This window comes from Mobula birostris, chromosome 31 (genome assembly GCF_030028105.1).
Source record: "Mobula birostris isolate sMobBir1 chromosome 31, sMobBir1.hap1, whole genome shotgun sequence".
NCBI lineage: Eukaryota > Metazoa > Chordata > Chondrichthyes > Myliobatiformes > Myliobatidae > Mobula > Mobula birostris.
The window spans coordinates 29,986,311-30,007,472 of record NC_092400.1 but is presented as its reverse complement, the minus strand read 5'-3'; the positions used below and the strand labels follow the sequence as shown (position 1 = coordinate 30,007,472).

The 21,162-nt window shown below is 41.9% G+C and overlaps 1 protein-coding gene across 1 annotated transcript; it reads left to right on the top strand.

Moving 5' to 3' along the window:
- The first annotated feature begins 1,999 nt into the window (after positions 1-1,999).
- On the top strand, positions 2,000-10,182 carry LOC140190889 (transmembrane protein 17-like). The gene is made up of 4 exons (XM_072247827.1): positions 2,000-2,117; positions 5,997-6,100; positions 8,047-8,160; positions 9,867-10,182. Exons 1-4 carry the CDS (start codon positions 2,000-2,002, stop codon positions 10,164-10,166), a joined length of 636 nt encoding a protein of 211 aa, XP_072103928.1. The 3' UTR covers positions 10,167-10,182.
- Positions 10,183-21,162: the final 10,980 nt, after the last annotated feature.

Sequence of the window (21,162 nt, the reverse complement as noted above, 5' to 3'; positions counted from 1 at the left end):
TCAGAGAGGCAAGTTTTTCACACAGAACGAGGTACGTATATGGAACAAGATGCCAGAGGGGCTGATAGAGGGAGGTACAATATTTAGATAGAAATAGAGAGAGATGGGGAAAATTCAGAAAAATGGGATTAACATAGTTAGGCATCTTGTTTGGCATGGATGAATTGGGCTGAATAGCCTGTTTCTGTAATGTATGACAGTATCATAGAAGGCCACGGTGTTGGATACAGGAAAGTTAAGGTGTATTCTGGAGTTAGGGTATATAACAAATATTAATTTCAACAGCAGCCATTCTTCAGATTTGAATGAGGATTGCAGATTGAATTTAAAATGCAGTTCAGAACAGTGGGTTTCCTGGAGCTGCAGGTTAGGGATCATTTGCAAACAAAAAAGCACTCCACTTAGACATCAGTTACCTGCGTTTGCATGAATGTAGCCCAGAGTCAGTGGGGATTAATATTCATTTTGGGTGTGGGTGCAAAGAAGGGTGTGTGAAAACTACCTGTAATTCAAAGGAAGCATTGTAGATACATTGTAACTATAGACTTGTTGTGCTGTTAATTTGATCTTTTGCATATAAAATTGTCGTGTAATATTGGGTCAAGCAGGCCTCTACTTCCAAGAGTGTCTCGAATAGCTGTTCATTTTGATGAATAAACACTTCTATGCCCACTAGGTTCAGTTTGCCTCAGGTGACTTTGTTCATGCTACAACATAAAGTACGTTTATTATATGTATGCACTGTACAACCCTGAGATCTGTCTTCCCACAGACAGCCACAAAACAGAAACATCATGGAACCCGTTCAAAGAAATCATCAAACACCCACATGCAAAAAATAGAGCAAATCACGCAAACGACAAAAAAAATGAGTAAATAGCACACAGAGTATTAAACATCAAACTGTAGAGTCTTGAAACAGTCTAGGAATGTTCGGTTTAGCTCAGTTCTGTTTAATTTATCCTTGTATAATTTGCTGACTGCCAGCCACAGAGCCGGTTTGTCCCATTCAAAATTGCACAAAGTGGCAGTAAAAAAAAGTAACCAGAAACCAGAAAGACATATTCCATGAACTGCAGAGTCCTCTAAATACAGTCCACAACCAGCACTGATCAAACCATGAGCAAGATCCAAGATTCCAACACCTTTCTCCAGCAGCAGTGAGCAAGCGAGAAAGGGAGACTGGTCAAAGGCAGATCGATGGTGCTGAACATCTGCTTGCCTACCGCTCTCATCCTAGTTGATTTCAATCTTGCTCGACGCTTTAATCGGCGAGAAATGGAATCAATCATAGTCTCCAGACTTCTTGGCCTCCGGGCCGTACACTCCACTCCAAACCTCTCTAAACTCCCTCGGAGACAGCAAAGTGCTAGCCCAAAAACACACCATCAAGATGTAAATCACGGGCCCCAATCACATGTATCTTAGTAGTAGAATTATATTTTTTTTAAAAAAGAAGTGGTTTTGTGTACTGCCTGAAGGATGTGGCCATTGGTCATGTTGTTCACTGGCACCATCTTGACCTGATCCACAAGTTAAATTACCGGCTGAAATAATCAACAGGAGAAATCTCCAATTATACTAAATCATGCATTACTTGCTTCAGAGGCTTTAGTGAAAATTTTATAAATATATTTCTTAATAACTCCTTAAACTTAGTACACTTGGTCACTGGAGCTTCTTAATAATAAATATGATGTATAAATTTGAAAATTATTCCATGTGATTATGTTTAACATTTTATAAAATTCCAAAAATAATGGGTATGACATTGTTTTGTGGAAGGTTTATAAATAGAAATTAGCTGGAATAATTTAAAATAGCAAATAATTAGCTGAACATTGTAAAGTCTGTACAGAAAATTATTTCATTGAATGTGTAGCGTTGATGCCTTTTTCATCTTTCTACGCTTCTATTGAAGGATTAGCGTATCTAAGCAGATGGTAGTGGGATCTTAAAGGATTTGATGCAGGCAGAGTAGATCCTCCTTCAAACAGTTATGTCTCTGCACTCTTCTCTGCCTCATAATATCAGACAGAATCTGACCAATCTCACTGGTACTCTTTTTATCAGCAATAAAACTCGAGACTGTGGCGATGCATTCAACAATATCCCAGGTAAGACATTTTTTGAAACATCCAACTGAGAAATGTAGTTTTTCAACACAACCTTTGAAAATGCCGGTGTATAGGAGGAACTGCCATGCACAATGTAATGAAAAATCCAAAGATAAGTAAATACTTAACACTTTAATAGGGATCTCCTTACCTCCTTCATAATGGTCTGGATTTTGTGGCTGTAATGACGGTCAAACATCTGACATTACAAAAAAAGACTGACAACATCTTTGTGATTTTGATAGTTTAATATGGAAATTATAAAGCCACTGTTATTTATGTACACAGTTTTCTGTGATGAGAGGCCTAGACAAGGATGGTAAGGCCCCAAGTGCTGGAGTATTGGAGACAATTTCGAGACTGAGACGAGAATCCAACGAGACAGAAATCCTAAACGCAATCGCAGACTGAACCAAAGCTGAGCTGGCGATTGAGGTCTGAACTTACGATCCAGATGCTCTTTAAATATCCAAATCTTGGCACCAAAACATGGCCACCAATTAGTGGAGCAGGCCAGAATTTTTAAAGGGACTCTGCCAGCTATCCATACTCAGGAGAATGGGAACGTCTAAATCCTGGAGGCTAGTGCAGTGGGGTGCATACCATAACAGTTTACACAAGTACAATCTAGGACAGATGAATTAAACTGACAAGAAAAATTAAGTGTTTAAATACTAGTGGTATTGCAAAGTCCTGATTCGTCTATACAAGACATGTAAGTGAGTTTTTATTGGTGAACTAATCATAGTTACCATAAATCATAATTACTGTTTGACAGAGTTCGTGGCCCTCAAAAACACATCTGTTGATTGTAACTCCATCTGTTTTTTTTTAAAGGTATTATTTCAGCTCAAATTTCAAGTTCACATTCTACTTTAATTATCCACATGCATTTCAACCTTTTACTGGAAAATATTAGCCCAAAACGTTGCTCTCTTTGTTTGTTTTGCCGCAACCTGCGAGAATGGTTCATGGTTGCTCAAACTGCTTGATGAAATCACAGTTGGTGGACACCAGCAATCGCTTTGAATAACAAATAGAGAACAGCACTGGAAATGAGAAGAAATCAATCACAGTAATCACTTGGCTTTTGTGAGCAGCTTTGCCCATGCTCAGCAGCAAGCTTCTTTGTTTTACTGCTGACTGCCACGAGGACCAATTCTGGCAATAGTCTAAATACTTCTTGGCATACCTGCAGTCACTCGAGAGCAAATCTTCTTCTTCTAACTTTTAATTGCAGTTGGCAGTCCAACTTAATGGTGCATTAGGTGTACAGAATTGGAAAATAAAACCCATACTAATTCTTTATCAAATGAAAACTAAATTACCCCAAAAAGTAGATTGTAAGTAATGAAAGACATTACTGTGAATTAAATTAAAGTCAATTCCATAACTTAATTAAGATTTTAAATGAAAACTATCAACCGTCAAAGAAACTTAGGAAGCTCAAAGTTTTCAGATGGATGGACTCAGTGTCGGCTGTGGTCCTCTGCTTCCAAGGCATTGGCAAGTTGACGGTGCCTGGAGGTTTATGGCAGGGAGTTTCTTCCTTTTGCCGCCGGCTATCGGGGACTCGGGAGTCGATCGACTCGGGGACTTTGAGACTTCTTTTTTTACTGTGCCCATAGTCTGTTCTTCATCAAATTATGGTATTGCTTTGCACTGCTGTAACTATATGTTATAATTATGTGGTTCTGTCAGTGTTAGTCTTTGGTCTGTCCTGTTTTCTGTGATATCACTCCGGAGAAACATTGTATCATTTCTTAATGCATGTATGCATTTCTAAATGACAATAAAAGAGGACTGAGTGTTCTCATAATCTAAAAAAAGTAGTGAGGCCTACAATTGATTTCTTTCAACCTTATATGCTTCACATTGTAATAGGATGTGTTCAACTGTTTCATAACGATGACCAAACCTACACAACACAGAGTGAATTTTTCTAACAAGATATAAAGAATAATTAAGAGTGTTTACAGCCAACTCCCATGCGTGGACATGACATTAACAATCCAAAAATTGTAAATGCTGGCAATAACTCCAATCCTCAAAGCACGAGTGCCCCAATATAAAGATGTAATATATATAAACCATGAGCTACCAAAGATCCTTTTACGTTTTATGGAGAGTTTATGGTGGAACACTGAATTTGGAAAGAGAACTTGTGAATACAGCAATGCTTTATAAATTAGATACACCTTTACATGGATATCACACACAAATTGCTGGAGGAACTCAGCAGGCCAGGTAGCATCTATGGAAAAGAGTATACAGTCAACATTTCGGGCCAAGATGTTTCTTCAGAACTGAGAGGGAAGGGAGGAGGGGAAAGAGGCTGGCTGGAAGGTGATAGGTGAAGCAAGGAGTCGGAGAGCAGCAGAGATCACAGAGGGGGAGCAGTGAGAGAGGGTTTCCCTGAACTGCCGTCAAAGAGAAGATTTAAACTTCTTCAGGGTAGGCATCCCTCAAGACTTCACAGTGAAGCAGCAAATCATAAACATGAGAAAGTCAGTAGATGCTGTATATTGAAGTGCAAGAACTACATACTTATATTTATAATTGTCTTCTGTTGGTATGACACAGATCATTTAATTCTAAATTGTAGTTGTGATTGCTTCATTGACAAAATCAATAATCAATTTATCTCCACACTTACTTACTGCCTGTTACGCTGCTGGTGCTTAGGGCAGTGGTGAAGGTCCACCATCTCTGTCCTTGAACATCTTCTCTATTGTGCCTCAGGTGTGGCTCAGGGTTCTCATTTCTGCCTCTATGGTACGGCGCCAAGTCTTTGGTCTCCCGCGTTTCCTTCAGTCCAATGAAATGCTGTCTTGATGATGGAATTGACCTCTCTTCACATCTCATGCCCAATCCATCTCCAGCATTTCCTCATGACGATTGTGTTCATGCTCTCTTGGTGACACTGAAGGACTAGAGCGTGGTTGGAGATCTTCTTTGGACGGAAAATACAGAGGATCTTCTGGAGGCCCGTGGTGTGGAATGACGACAGCTTGGCAAGGTCACTCTCTGTCATGTGCTAGCATTCTGACCCATAAAAGAGTGTGGATAGAACACAGCTTCACCTTGATGTGGATGCTGTACTTGGTTGATCACAAGATGTTGCAAATTTATCTCCATTAATGGCAAAATTTTAGAAAATCCGCTCATGGTGATGTTGGTTGAAGGATGCATGATCATCAGTTAACACACTGTCTCAGAAAACTAAATTTTAAAATATATTAATAATATGCATGTTAAAGGAGAATATCAGTTCAATGGCCTACTGCTTATAAGTTTTTGTTTATATAACAGAATACAAATATATTTATGAAAATAATTTGATTGTAGAAGATGTGAGATGCCCAAGTGTTGGGGATGGACAGCAGTTTTGCTTTGATGGACTCTAAGCCATGGTCTCTGGGGGTTTTGCTATTGCTTGGATGGTGGATAGTCGGCGGGGGGCGGGGGGGAGGTTGATGCTTTCACTGTTGCTTGTGCATGCAAGGGTTCATTTTTCTGTCATTCATTCTTTGGGGTTTTTCTGTTTCATGGATGTCTGCGAAAAATAAGAATTTCAGGTTGTTTGCGAAGAGTAAGGTTTACAAGTTGTATACTGTATACATTTTCTGATATTAAATTGAACAATTGAAAAGATTATTAAATGGATTGAGAAGCTAAGTACAGGATAAGAATTATGTTGATTATTATTACTGGTTGCTTGTCACATTTTCACCAACTTCACTGATATTTTTTCATATACAATTAATGCCAAATTAGTATATATTGGGATTTATGTATAAATTTATTTTGGCTTAATAAATTTGTCTGCTAATTAGCACGATAAAAGATGTTTGGATATTCATTATTTTCTCTTAACAGTTAATGAGACAGTGTCCAGCCTCCCTTTACAGATGGCACTGTATTTCAATGCCATCTTCTTTCCATTCTGGTGGGTGTCAGAAGTGGTTATGATCCATCTTAAGGTGAGAGTTTGTTGTAAATATTATTGACATCATTAACACAATCAACAAGTTTTAAGATCATTGAATTTATAGCAGAACTCATAGTTAATATTCTCCTTTGCAAAGCCTGCTCAATCAACAAATGGATTTCATTTAAACATAAAGAGGCCCCATATTGACCTCACTCTGCACCTCTGTGCCCCCAATACTGGAGTGGGATGCAGTGATCCTTGATACCAAGGGGAAGTGATAATTGAAATGGTGGTCTCCTGCAAACAGATTACAGGGGCTATTTTAGCTGCAGCAAACAGAATTCATGATTGGAACTCCAACAACATGGCAATTGCTCCAGAAAATATAGTCAGCAGAATGTAGTTACCTTTAGAAATTACTTATTTCTCTCCATTGACTGAAGATATGTTGTTGAGTATTTAAAAGTCCAACACTATCATCAGCAACAGAACCATTCAGAAACTTACCCAATATCCATTCTGAATTTCCAGACACTGGGTGAAATCATTGGATGGAGGGTAAAAGTCCTTCAAGTTAAGAGAGAACTAAGAACCAAATGTAGAAAAACTCAGCCTCAGTGACTGGAAGGGGTGGGATGCGGGACTAGGCAATTGAAAAAGATCTCAAAGGTTAAGGAAAGGGATAATAGGGTGGTGAATGGGAGAGGGTGAGATAAAATCTGAAATGATGGGAGGGCTGACAAGGGCCATGAAGACACAGTTCTTAGGTCAGTTAACAACAGAGTTGTTGATTGTCCCAATGCAGAAACAAAGTATATTGCAGGGTAAACAACACGAATTCTGCAGATGCTGGAAATTCAAGCAACACACATCAAAGTTGCTGGTGAATGCAGCAGGCCAGGCAGCATCTCTAGGAAGAGGTACAGTTGATGTTTCGGGCCGAGACCCTTTGTCAGGACTAATTGAAGGAAGAGTTAGTAAGAGATTTGAAAGTGGGAGGGGGAGGGGGAGATCCGAAATGATAGGAGAAGACAGGAGGGGGAGGGATGGAGCCAAGAGCTGGAAAGTTGATTGGCAAAAGGGGTATGAGAGGATCATGGGACAGGAGGCCCAGGGAGAAGGAAAAGGGGGAGGAGGACCCAGAGGATGGGCAAGGGGTATAGTGAGAGGGACAGAGGGAGAAAAACGAGAGTGAGAGAAAGAATGTGTGTATATAAATAACGGATAGTCATGCCATCAGGTTGGAGGCTACCCAGACGGAATATAAGGTGTTGTTCCTCCAACCTAAGTGTGGCTTCATCTTGACAGTAGAGGAGGCCATGGATAGACATGTCAGAATGGGAATGGGATGTGGAATTAAAATGTGTGGCCACTGGGAGATCCTGCTTTCTCTGGCGGACAGAGCGTATTCCGTCTGGGTAGACTCCAACCTGATGGCATGAACATTGACTTCTCAAACTTCCGCTAATGCCCCACCTCCCCCTCGTACCCCATCTGTTATTTATTTATATACACACGTTCTTTTTCTCTCTCTCCTTTTTCTCCCTCTGTCCCTCCCACTATACCCCTTGCCCATCCTCTGGGCTTCCCCCCCCCACTTTCCTTCTCCCTGGGCCTCCTGTCCCATGATCCTCTCATATCCCTTTTGCCAATCACCTGTCCAGCTCTTGGCTCCATCCCTCCCCCTCCTGTCTTCTCCTATCATTTTGGATCTCCCTCTCCCCCTCCCACTTTCAAATCTCTTACTAACTCTTCCTTCAGTTAGTCCTGACGAAGGGTCTCGGCCCGAAACGTCGACTGTACCTCTTCCTAGAGATGCTGACTGGCCTGCTGCGTTCACCAGCAACTTTGATATTGCAGGGTAGATGTTTCTCTTCCTTGTAGTTAAACCTGATTGAAAGTCTTCTCAATCCTGATTCATAGAGCAAAGTAAATAGAAAAGAATGTTTTTCTAGTGCCTAACTTTTGTTGCTCCGCATTGCCTCCCTGAACCAGTACAACATATTGCCAGGATACTACCAATGGCTACTGCTGGCTGCTGTAATAATTATCACAGTGACTGAAAGTATTCGTCTGTGTCTGGGCTACATGGGAAACTTGGAAGAAAAGGTAAGCAAATTATAAATCATAGTTATTTGTAAATGCTTTTTGTATCTGCATCTTTAGCCTGTGGCACAAAGGATAAATGCTCCAGCTATTTCAGCAAGCGCTCCCTGGATTGAACTATACGCTAATAAAGCCCAGTTAAAGTTCAGATGAGATTTATTTTCTCTGGCTCCCTGGCATGTTTTATAAACACAAGTTCTTATTTAATAACTTCCTAAGTTTCCCAGTGGCATCTCACGTAAAAGTCAGCGTGCACCATCAAGGACCTCCATCCTCTTCTCAGGAACAGGAGCATTAGGTCCCACCCCACCAGGCTTTTGAACCAGAGAGGATAATGTCATTCACCCCAATACTGAACTAATTCCACAACCTATGGACTCACTTTCAAGGACTATATAACTCATGTTCTCAATATTTATCACTTACTTTTTCTTCTTTGCATTTGCATAATTTGTTGTCTTTTGCACATTGGTTTTTTTGTCTGTTTCTGTTGTGTGCACTTTTTCATTCATTCTATGGTGTCTTTTTTTGTATACTGTTACGAACTGTAACGTTTTAGAAACAAATCAGCAGCAAGAGATTTCACACCAAGTCTGGTTTTGATGTTAAAACCACTATCTTTATCAGTAACTACTCATAATATAGTAACTTAACCAAGATAAACAAAAGTTAACATGTTATGTGTAGATATGTGTGTAAATATAACTCCCAAATGATTGAGCTTGGGGGAAACAAGGTTTAGAGTCTTGAGATGGTAAAGTAGCAAAGTTCAGTAATCCACAAAATAAAATGATGGGAGAGAGATATTTGTAACCCAAGGTGAAACGTAGAGAAAAGGCAAGTGCGAAGTATTCCACAGATTCCACGATGGTAAAATGAGATAATAGTCACCGTAGATCTTGTCCGTCGTGCCATTCCAGATCCACATACGAATTATCACTGAAAGTGACCTGTCACGGGAATATCGTCCTCCAGTGCTTACCACACCACATACCCAGGCAAGGGCTACAAAAGTGGTCCCACAAGATACCCCAAAAAATCCACTCCTATGGATTGTATGAAGTGACAGTCACACATTCGTTATGCACTCCGTGCCGATGTTTAACCCACCCTTGTGGGCATAAGAGGGTTCCAAGTCTCAGATGCCACAAGCTGAAGCTACCAGTTTCCCCTGTCTCCCTCTCCCCCTCCCTGTCCCCCTCCCCCTGAAGGTCGCTCTCTGTATATGAGTTTAAGTTCGCAGCAGCCTGTAACTAATGTCATAGTCCTGCCTCACTCAGGCGCTTAAAGCGACAGTCCACAGTAAACAAAACCTGTGGGTTCGTAACATTATTGTGAACACCCACAAGAAAATGAATCTCAGTGTGGTATCATATATGTACAAACGTACTTTGATAACAAACTTACTCTGAACTTTGTTCCTCCAATATATTCAGTTTGTTTACATGAATTTATATTTGATTCCCCTACTGCTTGTTGCAGTAAGAGAACCCTTTAATCTTATTTAAAAACAATAGACATTACTAGTGTGCATGTGTTTTTGTTCATCTCATTAGGATTTAGATATACTGGAAATTAAAGGATATAGAGTTAATGTGAGAAAGTGGCACTAAGTTACAATATCAGCCCTGATCTTACTGAGTGATGGAAAAAACATAGATTCCTGCTTATATTTCTTACCTTCTCAAATTCTTCTTTTCATCCTACAGCTGCCAGAGTTAGCTGGATTTTGGTTGCTGTCCTTTGTCATCCAGCTACCCATCATTTTGTTCCTCCTCACCGATGAATCCATCATCATCCTACCCCTGGAAAGGGGTATGAATATTATCTACTCCATATTCCTGGTTTTTGAGTTGGTTCTGGGATTCCGGGCCCTAAGGGAAATGACGAATCACCTAACAAAACGCTTCTACCTCCAACAGTTTCAGGAGCCAGAGTATCCTCAACGGCACAAAAGAAGTCAAGAAACTGGTATTTCATTTGGGAGCGGTTCTATTTTCCTTGTGTAGTGGGCCAAGGACTTTCAAATGCATTAACTCTTACAATTGATCCAGTTGGCATTGCCACCATGTGGAGATCCAGGCTTCTTTGCCATTTCTCAGGTAAAAGCCACCTGTTGTAGCAACATTGACCTCTCCAGAGTAATAAAGAATATTTCATCACCTGATCTGTACTGAATTGCATGAAGAAATATGAATCTATGTTGTTAGTAGAATAATTGACCCAAGAATTTTTTATATAAGATTATTCCTTTGTGGGAAATTTTCATTAGCATTAAATTCTTTGCATTGCATTTATGATTTTTTTTTCTTTGTATATCACAGACATTTTCCAAGTTTCCTTCCTTTATCCAATATCTTCCTGTATGATTCCATGCATTGACTGCTATTTTAGACCTAAGAGGTGTGTCACCAATACGTAAATTCAATTCAATTCAAGTTTAATTGTCTTCAACCTCACATAAATATCGCTGATACAGCCAAACGAGACAGTGTTACCCAGGGGACATGGTGCAAAACACAGTACCAACAGCCACATATGGCACAAAGCATGTACAAGATAGCAAGTGTAGTAAGGTACAGCCATGCGATAAGAATCCTGACCCGAGCTGCAGAAATCTGCGGTCCACCACAATGCAGCTTGTCTTTGGCCGAGCGAATACGGGGGAGCAGCGCTATCTCCAGCCGGATACCATTGCACACCGCCCCTGCTGGAGCACACCAACTCTGATGTAAATGTATGGAAATATATGTAAATATTTGAGAACAGGTTACTGGAGGTTAGTATCATTGGTTATTCTTATCAACTCTTTGTTCATATCTAAACACAAAGATACTTTTGCATCTCTTTCCCCCTTCTCTCACTCAACACATTGACAGTCTTTGTGAAATTTGTGACAAAGGAGAAGAAAATGGAGAATCCAGTGCATTGGCCTAAGACACAGAAATCAGAGAAACAAGGCAGTGTTCCTCTAGAAAGTATCCATCAGTCACATATAAGTGAAAGAACAAATGCCAGTACTGCCTGTAAACTGATTCTGTCTTGTTTGGGAGCAATATCTTACTAAGATAACTGTCCCTGTCTCTGATAGTGGTTCAAATCCACAGTGAAATGGATAGCCAGAATCATGTAATGAAATAACATACTTTCATTGTGAATAATACTTTCTGCTGATACCGTCACTACAATTACAAATCACTATTCCACTCACAGACCTCTAACTTAAATGGCAGTTGCTGTGAATGATAATTCTTCAAGTCAGTCTGAACCATACTTAAACACGATGAAGTTTGCAGATGCTGGAAGTCCAAAGCAACACACAAAATGCTGGAGGAACTTAGCTAGCCAGGCAGCATCTATGGAAAAAAGTACAGTCGGCATTTTCAGGCTAGTCCTGCTGAAAAGTTTTGGCCCGAAACGTCGACTGTACTTTTTCCATAGATGCTATTTGGCCTGCTGAGTTCCTCCAGCACTTTGTGTGTGTTGCTCGGATTTCCAGCATCTGCAGATTTTCCCTTGTTTGTGAAATGCTGGAGGAATTCAGCAGGTCAGGCAGCATGTTTGGAAATGAATAAATAGTTTATGTTTTGGGCCGAGACCCTTCTTCAGGAAATGGAATGGGGAAGACACAAGAATAAAAAAGTGGAGGGAGGGAAAGGAGGATAGCCAGAAGGTGATAGATGAAACCTAGTGGGTGAGAAAGGTCAAGGGCTGGAGAGGAAGGAATGTGATAGGAGAGGAGAGTGGACCATAGGGGAAAGTGAAGGAGGAGAGAACCCAGGGGGAGGTGATAAGCAGGGAATAGAGGAAAGGGGGAAGGGGAGGGACAATCAATATTCATGCATCCAGGTTGGAGGCTACCCAAACAGAATATAAGGTGTTGCTCCTCCACCCTGAGGGTGGCCTCATCTTGGCACACGAGGAGGCCATGGATGACATGCCGGAACGGGAATGGGAATCAAAAATTTTAATGGTAAGTTCCACGTTTAGCAGATGGAGCAGAGGTGCTCGATGAAATGATCCCCCAATTTACAACACATCTCACCAACGCAAAGGAGGCCACATCAGGAGCATTAGACACAATAGATGATGCCAGTAAATCCACAGGTGAGGTGTTAACCAAACTTCATTTTCCAACTTATTTTAGAAAGTATGTACTGAGATTGGAGAGGGTTCAGAGAAGATTCACGAGAATGATTCCAGGAATGAAAGGTTTACTATATGAGGAACGTCTGGCAGCTCTTGGGCTGTATTCCCTGGAGTTCAGGAGAATGAGGGGGGATCTCATAGAAGCATTCCGAATGTTAAAAGGCCTGAACAGATTAGGTATGGCAAAGTTATTTCCCATGGTAGGGGAGTCTAGGACAAGAGGGCATGGCTTCAGGACTGAAGGACATGCTTTTAGAACTGAGATGCGGGGAAATTACTTTAGTCAGAGGGTGGTAAATCTGTGGAATTTGTTGCCATGAGCAGCTGTGGAGGCCAAGTCATTGGGTGCATTTAAGGCAGAGACAGATAGGTTCTTGATTAGCCAGGGCATCAAAGGGTATGGGGTGAAAACAGGGCAATGGGGATGACTGGAAGAATTGGATCAGCCCACGATTGAATGGCAGAGCAGACTCGATGGGCCAAATGGCCTATTTCTCCTACATCTTCTGGTCTTGACTACATCACCTGCTCTGACTGCCATGTAGATATTGTACCTCTCACTCTAAATCCCCATTGATCGTATGTTTGCTTACCAAAGCTGTGTAGCCCTTGTTGACTGTCCATTAACACCATGCTTCTCCATTGGTATGGTCTGGGTGCAGGTCAATAGGACGGGGCGGTTTAAATGATTTGGCACAGACTGGATGTGCTGAAGTGCCTGTGCTGCAGTTTTCTATGACTCGATGTATCTTGTCATGTAGTTTAAGACTGTTACTCTTTATTGTGAACCATTTACGTTTGGATAACTCAGTCGTGGTAAAGTTTATCTTTTGGGTAGTAATCATTTTTCAACTTTCAGCAGTTTCTGCTTCAACTAATTCTGCCGTCTCCTTATGTGACATGGAACAGCCAACACTAGATGTACCCTATCCTGTAATTTCCCAAATCCGTACTCTGAGAGTTTCTTTTTCCTTTTAACCACTTGGGAAGTTTGTGGAATAATTCCTTGCCTGCAGAGAACCTACTGAAATGGTCTGGAATGTCAACAATTTATGCATTTAACATAATTTGACTGAATCAACATGCAGACTACACCAGAAGACATAGGAGTAGAATTAGGCCATTCAGCCCATCAAGTCTGCACTGCTGTTTCACCATGGCTGATCCTGGATCCCAATCAACCCCACACACCTGCCTTCTTGCCATTCCTTTGATGCCCTACAGGAAACAATCAACTTCTGCCTAAGATATATCTACGGACTTGTCTTTCACTGCAGTCTGTGGCAGAGCATTCCACAGACTTACTACCCTCTGGCTAAAAACTCCCTCCTTACCTCTGTTCTAAAAGGTTGCCCCTCAGTTTTGAGGCAGTGCCCTCTAGTTCTGGATACCCCCACCACAGGAAACATCTTCTCCACATCCAACATATCTAGTCCCTTCAACATTCAGTGGGTTTCAATGAGATCCCCACATGTTCTTCTAAATTCCAGTGAGTACAGGCCCAAAGCTGCCAAATGGTCCTCATATGTTAACCCCTTCATTCCCGTAATCATCCTTGTGAACCTCCTCTGGACTCTCTCCAATGACAACACATCCTTTCTGAGATATGGGGCCCAAAACTATTGACAGTACACCAAATGTGGCCTGACTGGTATCTTATAAAGCCTCAGCATTATCTCCTTGTTTTTATATTCTCTTCCCATTGAAATAAATGCTAAATTGCATTTGCCTTCTTTACCACAGACTCAACCTGTAAATTAACCTTCTGGTAGACTTGCACGAGGACTGCTAAGTCCCCCTGCTCCTCTGATGTTTGAAGCTTCTCCCCATTTAGAAAATTGACTGTACTATTGTTCCTTCCACCAAAATGCATTATCGTACTTTCCATCTGTCACTTTTTTGCCCATTCTTCCAATTAGTCTAAGTTCTGCAGCAATCGCATTGCTTCCTCAGCGCTACCAACCCCTCCTTACAGACTATGTTAGAATTGAACTCTGAACTCTAAGCACAGTTGTCCTGAGCTGCAAAAGAGTCAAACGAACTGCAACGTTACTGTGGCTCTCCTCAGTCCACATCATTAAAACAGACTGCGTAGTTTGTGAGAACTTGTGCATAAACTCCAGCATCCCCCATACTTCGAAAGAATGATAGTGTCTGTAAATTGCTTTAGGGTGTCTGGGGGATATAAGTAAATAGAAACCTTTCTTTTTACATTGGATACAAACAGTAGTTAACGCTTAACCTCATTTTTCCAATGAATGATTGTTTTATTTACAAGGTTTTCAATTAGAAGCTTAAAAGCTAAAGGAGATTTTGCATGTTCCAAATACTGTAACAACTTCTACAGATGCACTGATGAAAGTATCCTGACTGGTTGCGTTATGACCTGGTATGGCAATTCCAATGTAGAGACTGCAGAGACTAGTGTTCACTACCCTGGGTCCATCACAGGCACAACCCGACCTACCGGTGAAACTGTCCAGATGAGCGGCTACCTCAGGAAGGCGCCACCTATCATCAAGGGTCCCCACCATTCAGGTCATCCGCTCTTCTAACTGTTCGTGTAAGGCAGGAGATGCAGGAGCCTAAAGTTCAGGACAGCTACTTTCCTACAACCATGAAGTTCTTAAAATGGCCTGCACAACACTAACCCTACCTCGGCAACAGAACATTACGACCACCTTTAGCATTACCACAAAGATGGAAAGGGGTAGATTCAAGGGGGATGTGAGGGGTAAGTTTTTTTACTCAGAGAGTGGTGGAAGCCTGGAATGTGCTGCCTGTTGTGGTGGTAGAGGCAAATACAGCGGTGCTAGAAAATTTGTGACTCCTGTAGAATTATCACTATTAGGGCATATGACCTAAAATGTATCAAATCCTCATGTAAGTCCTAAAACTAGGTAAAGAGAACCCAATTAAATAAATAACACAAAAAACATTATACTTGTTCATTTATTTGTTGAGAAAAATGCTCTAGTATTACATGTATTTGTTGGGACAAGTATGTGAACCTCTGGGGTAATCCTTTCTACAAAAGTCAGCTGTTTCAATCAATGGGATGAGATTGGAGGTGAGGGTTGTAGAGGTCCCCTACCCTATAAAAAAGACACACAAAGTCAGGTAACGGACAGAGCCTGCTTTTCTCAAGAAAGATCTGTTTATGTGCAGCAGGCCTCAATCACAACAATTTTCAGAGGATCTTAGAAGAAGAATTGTAGAGATGCACAAAGTTGGAAAAGGCTACAAAGAACATTTCTAGAGACTTGAGTGTTCATTAGTCCACAGTAAGAGAAATTGTCTACAAATGGAGGAAACTCCTCAGGAGTGGGCAATCTGCAAAGATCACACTAACAGTACAACATGCAATGCTGAAGGAGGTAAAAAAAAATCCAAGGGTAACAGCAAAAGACCTGCAGAAGTCTCTAGAACTTGCTGAAATCTCTGTTCATGTGTTGACTTTAAGAAAAACACTGAACAAGAATGGTGTTCATGGAAGGACATTATAAAGGAAACCACTGCTCTTCAAAAAAAATATAGTTGCCTGTCTCATGTTTGCAAAAGATCACCTGAATGATCTACAACACCTCTGGGACAATGTTCTGTGGACAGATGAGACAAAGTTGGACTTTTTGGCAGAAATGCACATTGCTATGTTTGGAGGAAAAAGGACATGGCACACCAACACCAAAACTCATCCCAGTTGTGAAGCATGGTGGAAGGAGCAGCATGGTTTGGGACTACTTTGCTGTCTCAGGGTCTGGACAGATTGCAATCATTGAGGGAACAATGAATTCAAAATTGTATCAAGACATCTTACAGGAGAATGTCAGGGTAGCAGTCCATCACCTGAAGCTTAATGGAAATTGGATAATGCAACAGGACAATGATCAGAAAGGCAAGAGTAAATCAACAACAGAATGGCTTAAAAAGAAGAAAATTTGTGTTTTGGAATGGCCAAGTCAAAGTCCTGACATTAACTCTAAAGAAATGTTGTGGAAGGACCTGAAGCAAGCAGCTCATGCAAGGATACCCACCAACATCCTAGTGTTGAAGCAGTTTTGTAAGGAAGACTGGCCTAACATTCCTCCAAACTGATGTGCAGGACTAACCAACAGTTACCAGAAACATTTGGTTGAAGTTATTTGCTGTACAATGGGGAGGGGTCACACCAATTACTGAAAGCAAAGGTTCACATACTTTTTCCAACAAATACATGTAATATTGGATCATTTTTTCCTCAATAAATAAATAAATGAACAAGATAATGTTTTTGTGTTATTTATTTAAATGGGTTCTCTTTATCTAGTTTTAGGACTTACTGAAGATCTGATCAAATTTTAGATCATATTTGTGCAGAAATAGAGAAAATTTTACAGTGTTCACAAACTTTCTAGCACTGCTGTACACTAGAGGCTTTCAAGAGACGTTTGGATAGGTACCTGAATGTAATGAAGATGGAAGGATATGGACATGGTGTTGGTAGGAGGTATTAGTATTTGGGTACTGTATTTTTGATTTGCTTTTTAGCTGGTTCAGCACAACATTGTGGTTTGAGTGGACTGTTCTTGTGCTGTACTCTTCTATGTTCTATTAACTTCTCTCTAACACAAGAGATTCTGCATATGCTGGAGATCCAAAGCAACACACTCAAAATGCTGGAAGAACTGAGCAGGTTAGGCAGCATCCATGGAAAAGAATAAAGAGTCAACGTTTTGGGTTGAGACTCTTCATCTCCAACTATGTTTTAGTCTTCCAGTCTTTTTTATCTTCACTATCTTGTATATTTGTGTAAAGTTTATATATGGTTTATGTTCTGTGTTATGTTTTGACTGTACCTACGTGCCTGTGATGTTGCTGCAATCAATCTTTCACTCTACCTGGACCTCAACGTACTTGTGCACATAACAATAAACTTGGCTAGTTTTCAGGGTTGTGGTGTGGAGATACGTCTCTACCAAGGAGCTGTAAGGTGCTCCTTCCCTCTGCTAGCCTGCAGGTCACCCTTGGGCAAGGTATAGCCCCTGCCTAGACCCCCCAGTCAGGATTACCTGAAGCCACGGGAGCAGGTGGTGGATGGTCGGATGAGCAGCTGGTGCACATCACAAGTACAGGTCATGCGACCACTGACACCTCTGAAGAGTATTGATAATGGCTGGGGTCCCCCATCTTGTAAAGACACTGCCCAGAAGAGGGCAATGGCAAACCACTTCTGCAGGAAAATTTGCCAAGAACAATCATGGTCAAGACCATGGATGTCCATTTCACATGACACAGCATGTGATGATGATGGTGAGTTTTCACCAGGAACGAAATCAGCACTAGGAGCACCATATAAGAACAATGTTTCAGAGGTAGAAGCAGGAACATGCCATTTGGCCCCTTATGCCAGCTCCAGCATTCAGTCAGACCCTGCTCAGTCTTCAGCTCCAGACCTGCAACAACTCAATATCCCTTCTTTTTTCTAAACATCCAGAAACTTGCCAACCTCTGTCCTGAATATACTCATCATTATTCCGTCAGGAATTCTAAGGATTCTCTAATCTCAAGGTGAAAACAAGAAATTTCTTAGGCAGTACAGTATCACCAGCATCGGAATCAGGTTTATTAACACTGACGTACTGTATGTCATGAAATTTGTTGTCTTGTGGCAGCAGGACAATGCAATACATAAAATACTGTAAGTTATAATAAATATATATAAAAACACTAAATTAGTAGTGCAAAAGAGAGCAAAAATAGTGAGGTAGCGTTCATGGGTTCATTGACTATTCAGAAATCTGATGGCAAAAATGCCATCCCCTTCTCGCAATTCCTCTGACTCCGCCGCATCTGCTCTCAGGACGAGGCTTTTCATTCCAGGACAAAGGAGATGTCCTCCTTTTTTAAAGAAAGGGGCTTCCCTTCCTCCACCATCAACTCTGCTCTCAAACGCATCTCCCCCATTTCACACACATCTGCTCTCACTCCATCCTCCCGCCACCCCACTAGGAATAGGGTTCCCCTGGTCCTCACCTACCACCCCACCAGCCTCCGGGTCAAACGTATTATTCTCCGTAACTTCCGCCACCTCCAACGGGATCCCACCACTAAGCATATCTTTCCCTCCCCCCCACTCTGCTTTCCGCAGGGATCGCTCCCTATGCGACTCCCTTGTCCATTTGTCCCACCGATCTCCCTCCTGGCACTTATCCTTGTAAGCGGAACAAGTGCTACACATGCCCTTACACTTCCTCCCTCACCACCATTCAGGGCCCCAGACAGTCCTTCCAGGTGAGGTGACACTTCACCTGTGAGTCGGCTGGGGTGATATACTGCGTCTGGTGCTCCCGATGTGGCCTTCTATATATTGGCAAGACCCGACACAGACTGGGAGATCATTTTGCTGAACACCTATGCTCTGTCCACCAGAAAAAGCAGGATCTCCCAGTGGCCACACATTTTAATTCCACATCCCATTCCCATTCTGACATGTCTATCCACGGCCTCCTCTACTGTAAAGATAAAACCACACTCAGGTTGGAGGAACAACACCTTATATTCTGTCTGGGTAGCCTCCAACCTGATGGCATGAACATTGACTTCTCTAACTTCCACTAATGCCCCACCTCCCCCTCGTACCCCATCTGTTATTTATTTATATACACACATTCTTTCTCTCTCTCTCCTTTTTCTCCTTCTGTCCCTCTGACTATACCCCTTGCCCATCCTCTGGGTTTTCCCCCACTCTCCCTTTTCCTTCTCCCTGGGCCTCCTGTCCCATGATCCTCTCATATCCTCTTTGCCAATCAACTGTCCAGCTCCTGGCTCCATCCCTCCCCCTCCTGTCTTCTCCTATCATTTCAGATCTTCCCCTCCCCCTCCCACTTTCAAATCTTTTACTAGCTCTTCCTTCAGTTAGCCCTGACAAAGGGTCTCGGCCCGAAACGTCGACTGTACCTCTTCCTAGAGATGCTGCCTGGCCTGCTGCGTTCACCAGCAACTTTGATATGTGCTGCTTGAATTTCCAGCATCTGCAGAATTCCTCGTGTTTGCAAAAGGGAAGAAGTTGTTTCTAAAATGTTGCGTGTGTGTCTTCTGGCTCCTGTACATCCTCTCTGATGTTAGTACTAAGAAGAGAGCATATCCTGGGTGAAGGAGGTCCTGAATGACGGATGTCGCCTTTTTGAGGCATTGTCTTTTAAAGATGTCCTCGATGCAGGGGAGGCGAGTGCGCATGATGAAGCTGGCTGAGTTTGCAGTCCTCTGCAGCTCTTGTTGATCCTGGGCGGTGGTCCCTCCAAACCAAGCGGTAAAGCAAGCAGCTAGAATGCTCTTCACGGTACATCTGTAGAAATTTGCCAGTTGTTAGTGACATACCAAATCTCCTCAAACTCCTAATGAAATACAGGTGCTGACGTGCCTTCTTCATAATTGCATCAATGTATTATTGGGCCCAGGATAAATCTTAGAGAGGTTGACACCCAGGAGCTTGAAACTGCTCAACTTTTCCACTACTGACCACTCGATAAGGACCCAGCTGTTCACAATCTGGCTAACAACCAAGCTGAAGGGATGAAATATTATATTTCCCAAGTCTATTGATGATACAAATCCATGTGGAATTGCAAATGGGCAAGAATGTAAAGGAATTTCAAGGGAATATAAACAAGTGATAAGAACATGCTGGATGAACATAATGCCAAAAAAATGTCACATCATCCACTTCGATATTCAAAGCAGAAAAACAAAATTGTTTTTGAAGTGATGAAAGACTGGGAAATGTAATGTTTAAGGAGACCTAGGTGTCTTGAAATAAACCATGGAAGACTGAAATGAATTTGGTGGAATTAACAGGAAGGTACATGGTTTTTATTAGAAAATGAGTTGACTACAATAGTTTACATGTCTTACTGCATTTACGTTGGTCTGGGTGAGAGTGTGTACTGTATTGATATCCTGAAAAATTATATGGAGGGGGTGCAGTGAGAGGATTCATTGCGCTGGTTCCGGGGGTGATGGATTTGACATATGAAGAGATATTGAGTTGATTGGCCCAATATTTTATCAAGTTTAGAACAATGCAAGATGATCACATTGAAATATGCCAACATTTTTAGCAACAGCATGCTGGGGGATCTCAGCAGATCAGACACCATTTAGGGAGTTGATGTTTTGGGCTAAGATGGACTGGAAAGGAAGGAGAGCAGAAGCCAGAATAAAAAACGGGGGGGGGGGTTGGTGATGGAGGAGCATGTGCTGGCAGGTGCTAGGTGAGGGGTAGGTAGGTAGGTGAGGCAGGGAGATGAAAAGGAATGATGTGAGAAGATGGGGGGAGAAGAAAGCATCTGATAGAAAAGGACAGTAGACCATAGAATAAAGGGAAGAAGGTGGTGAACCAGAGGGAGTTGAGGGGCAGGTTGTGAGGGGGCAACAGTAATGAGGGAAAGCAAAATGTGGTGGGGGAATATGGGAATGGTCATCAGGTATCAATTTCTGCAATTTAAATTTTTTCCAGTTTTGATGCAGGGAGAAGGTTTGCCCAGGCTAGTCCGGAACGAGGGATCAGGGTCTCAGAGCAGAGAGTGAGCTATTTCGGACCAAGCTGACAGCAGTTTCTTCATTCACGGGTTGGTAAATCTTCGAGGGTTGAGGCGACCTCGTCACTGGGTGCACTCATAACAATGATAGATTTCTGGGTATTAAGGGAGTCCGAAGCTATGGGCACAGTGCAGAAAAAAACCCAGAGGTAAATCATTCATGATCTCGTCGACAGGCAGCGAGACCATAAGTTCTCTTTCTGCTAATTTCCATCCTCTTGTTACCAGCTCTGCCGTTAATGGCGCAGCTTCTTGTGTCTGTGACCTCTGGTTCCAGACT

Bases quoted from the DNA above. Each gene is read 5' to 3' on its own strand.
- LOC140190889 (XM_072247827.1), top strand. From the start codon at position 2,000: ATGTCTCTGCACTCTTCTCTGCCTCATAATATCAGACAGAATCTGACC. The intron at 2,118-5,996 runs GTAAGACATTTT...TTCTCTTAACAG, and splicing joins TGCATTCAACAATATCCCAG to TTAATGAGACAGTGTCCAGC. The intron at 6,101-8,046 runs GTGAGAGTTTGT...TCCCTGAACCAG, and splicing joins TGGTTATGATCCATCTTAAG to TACAACATATTGCCAGGATA.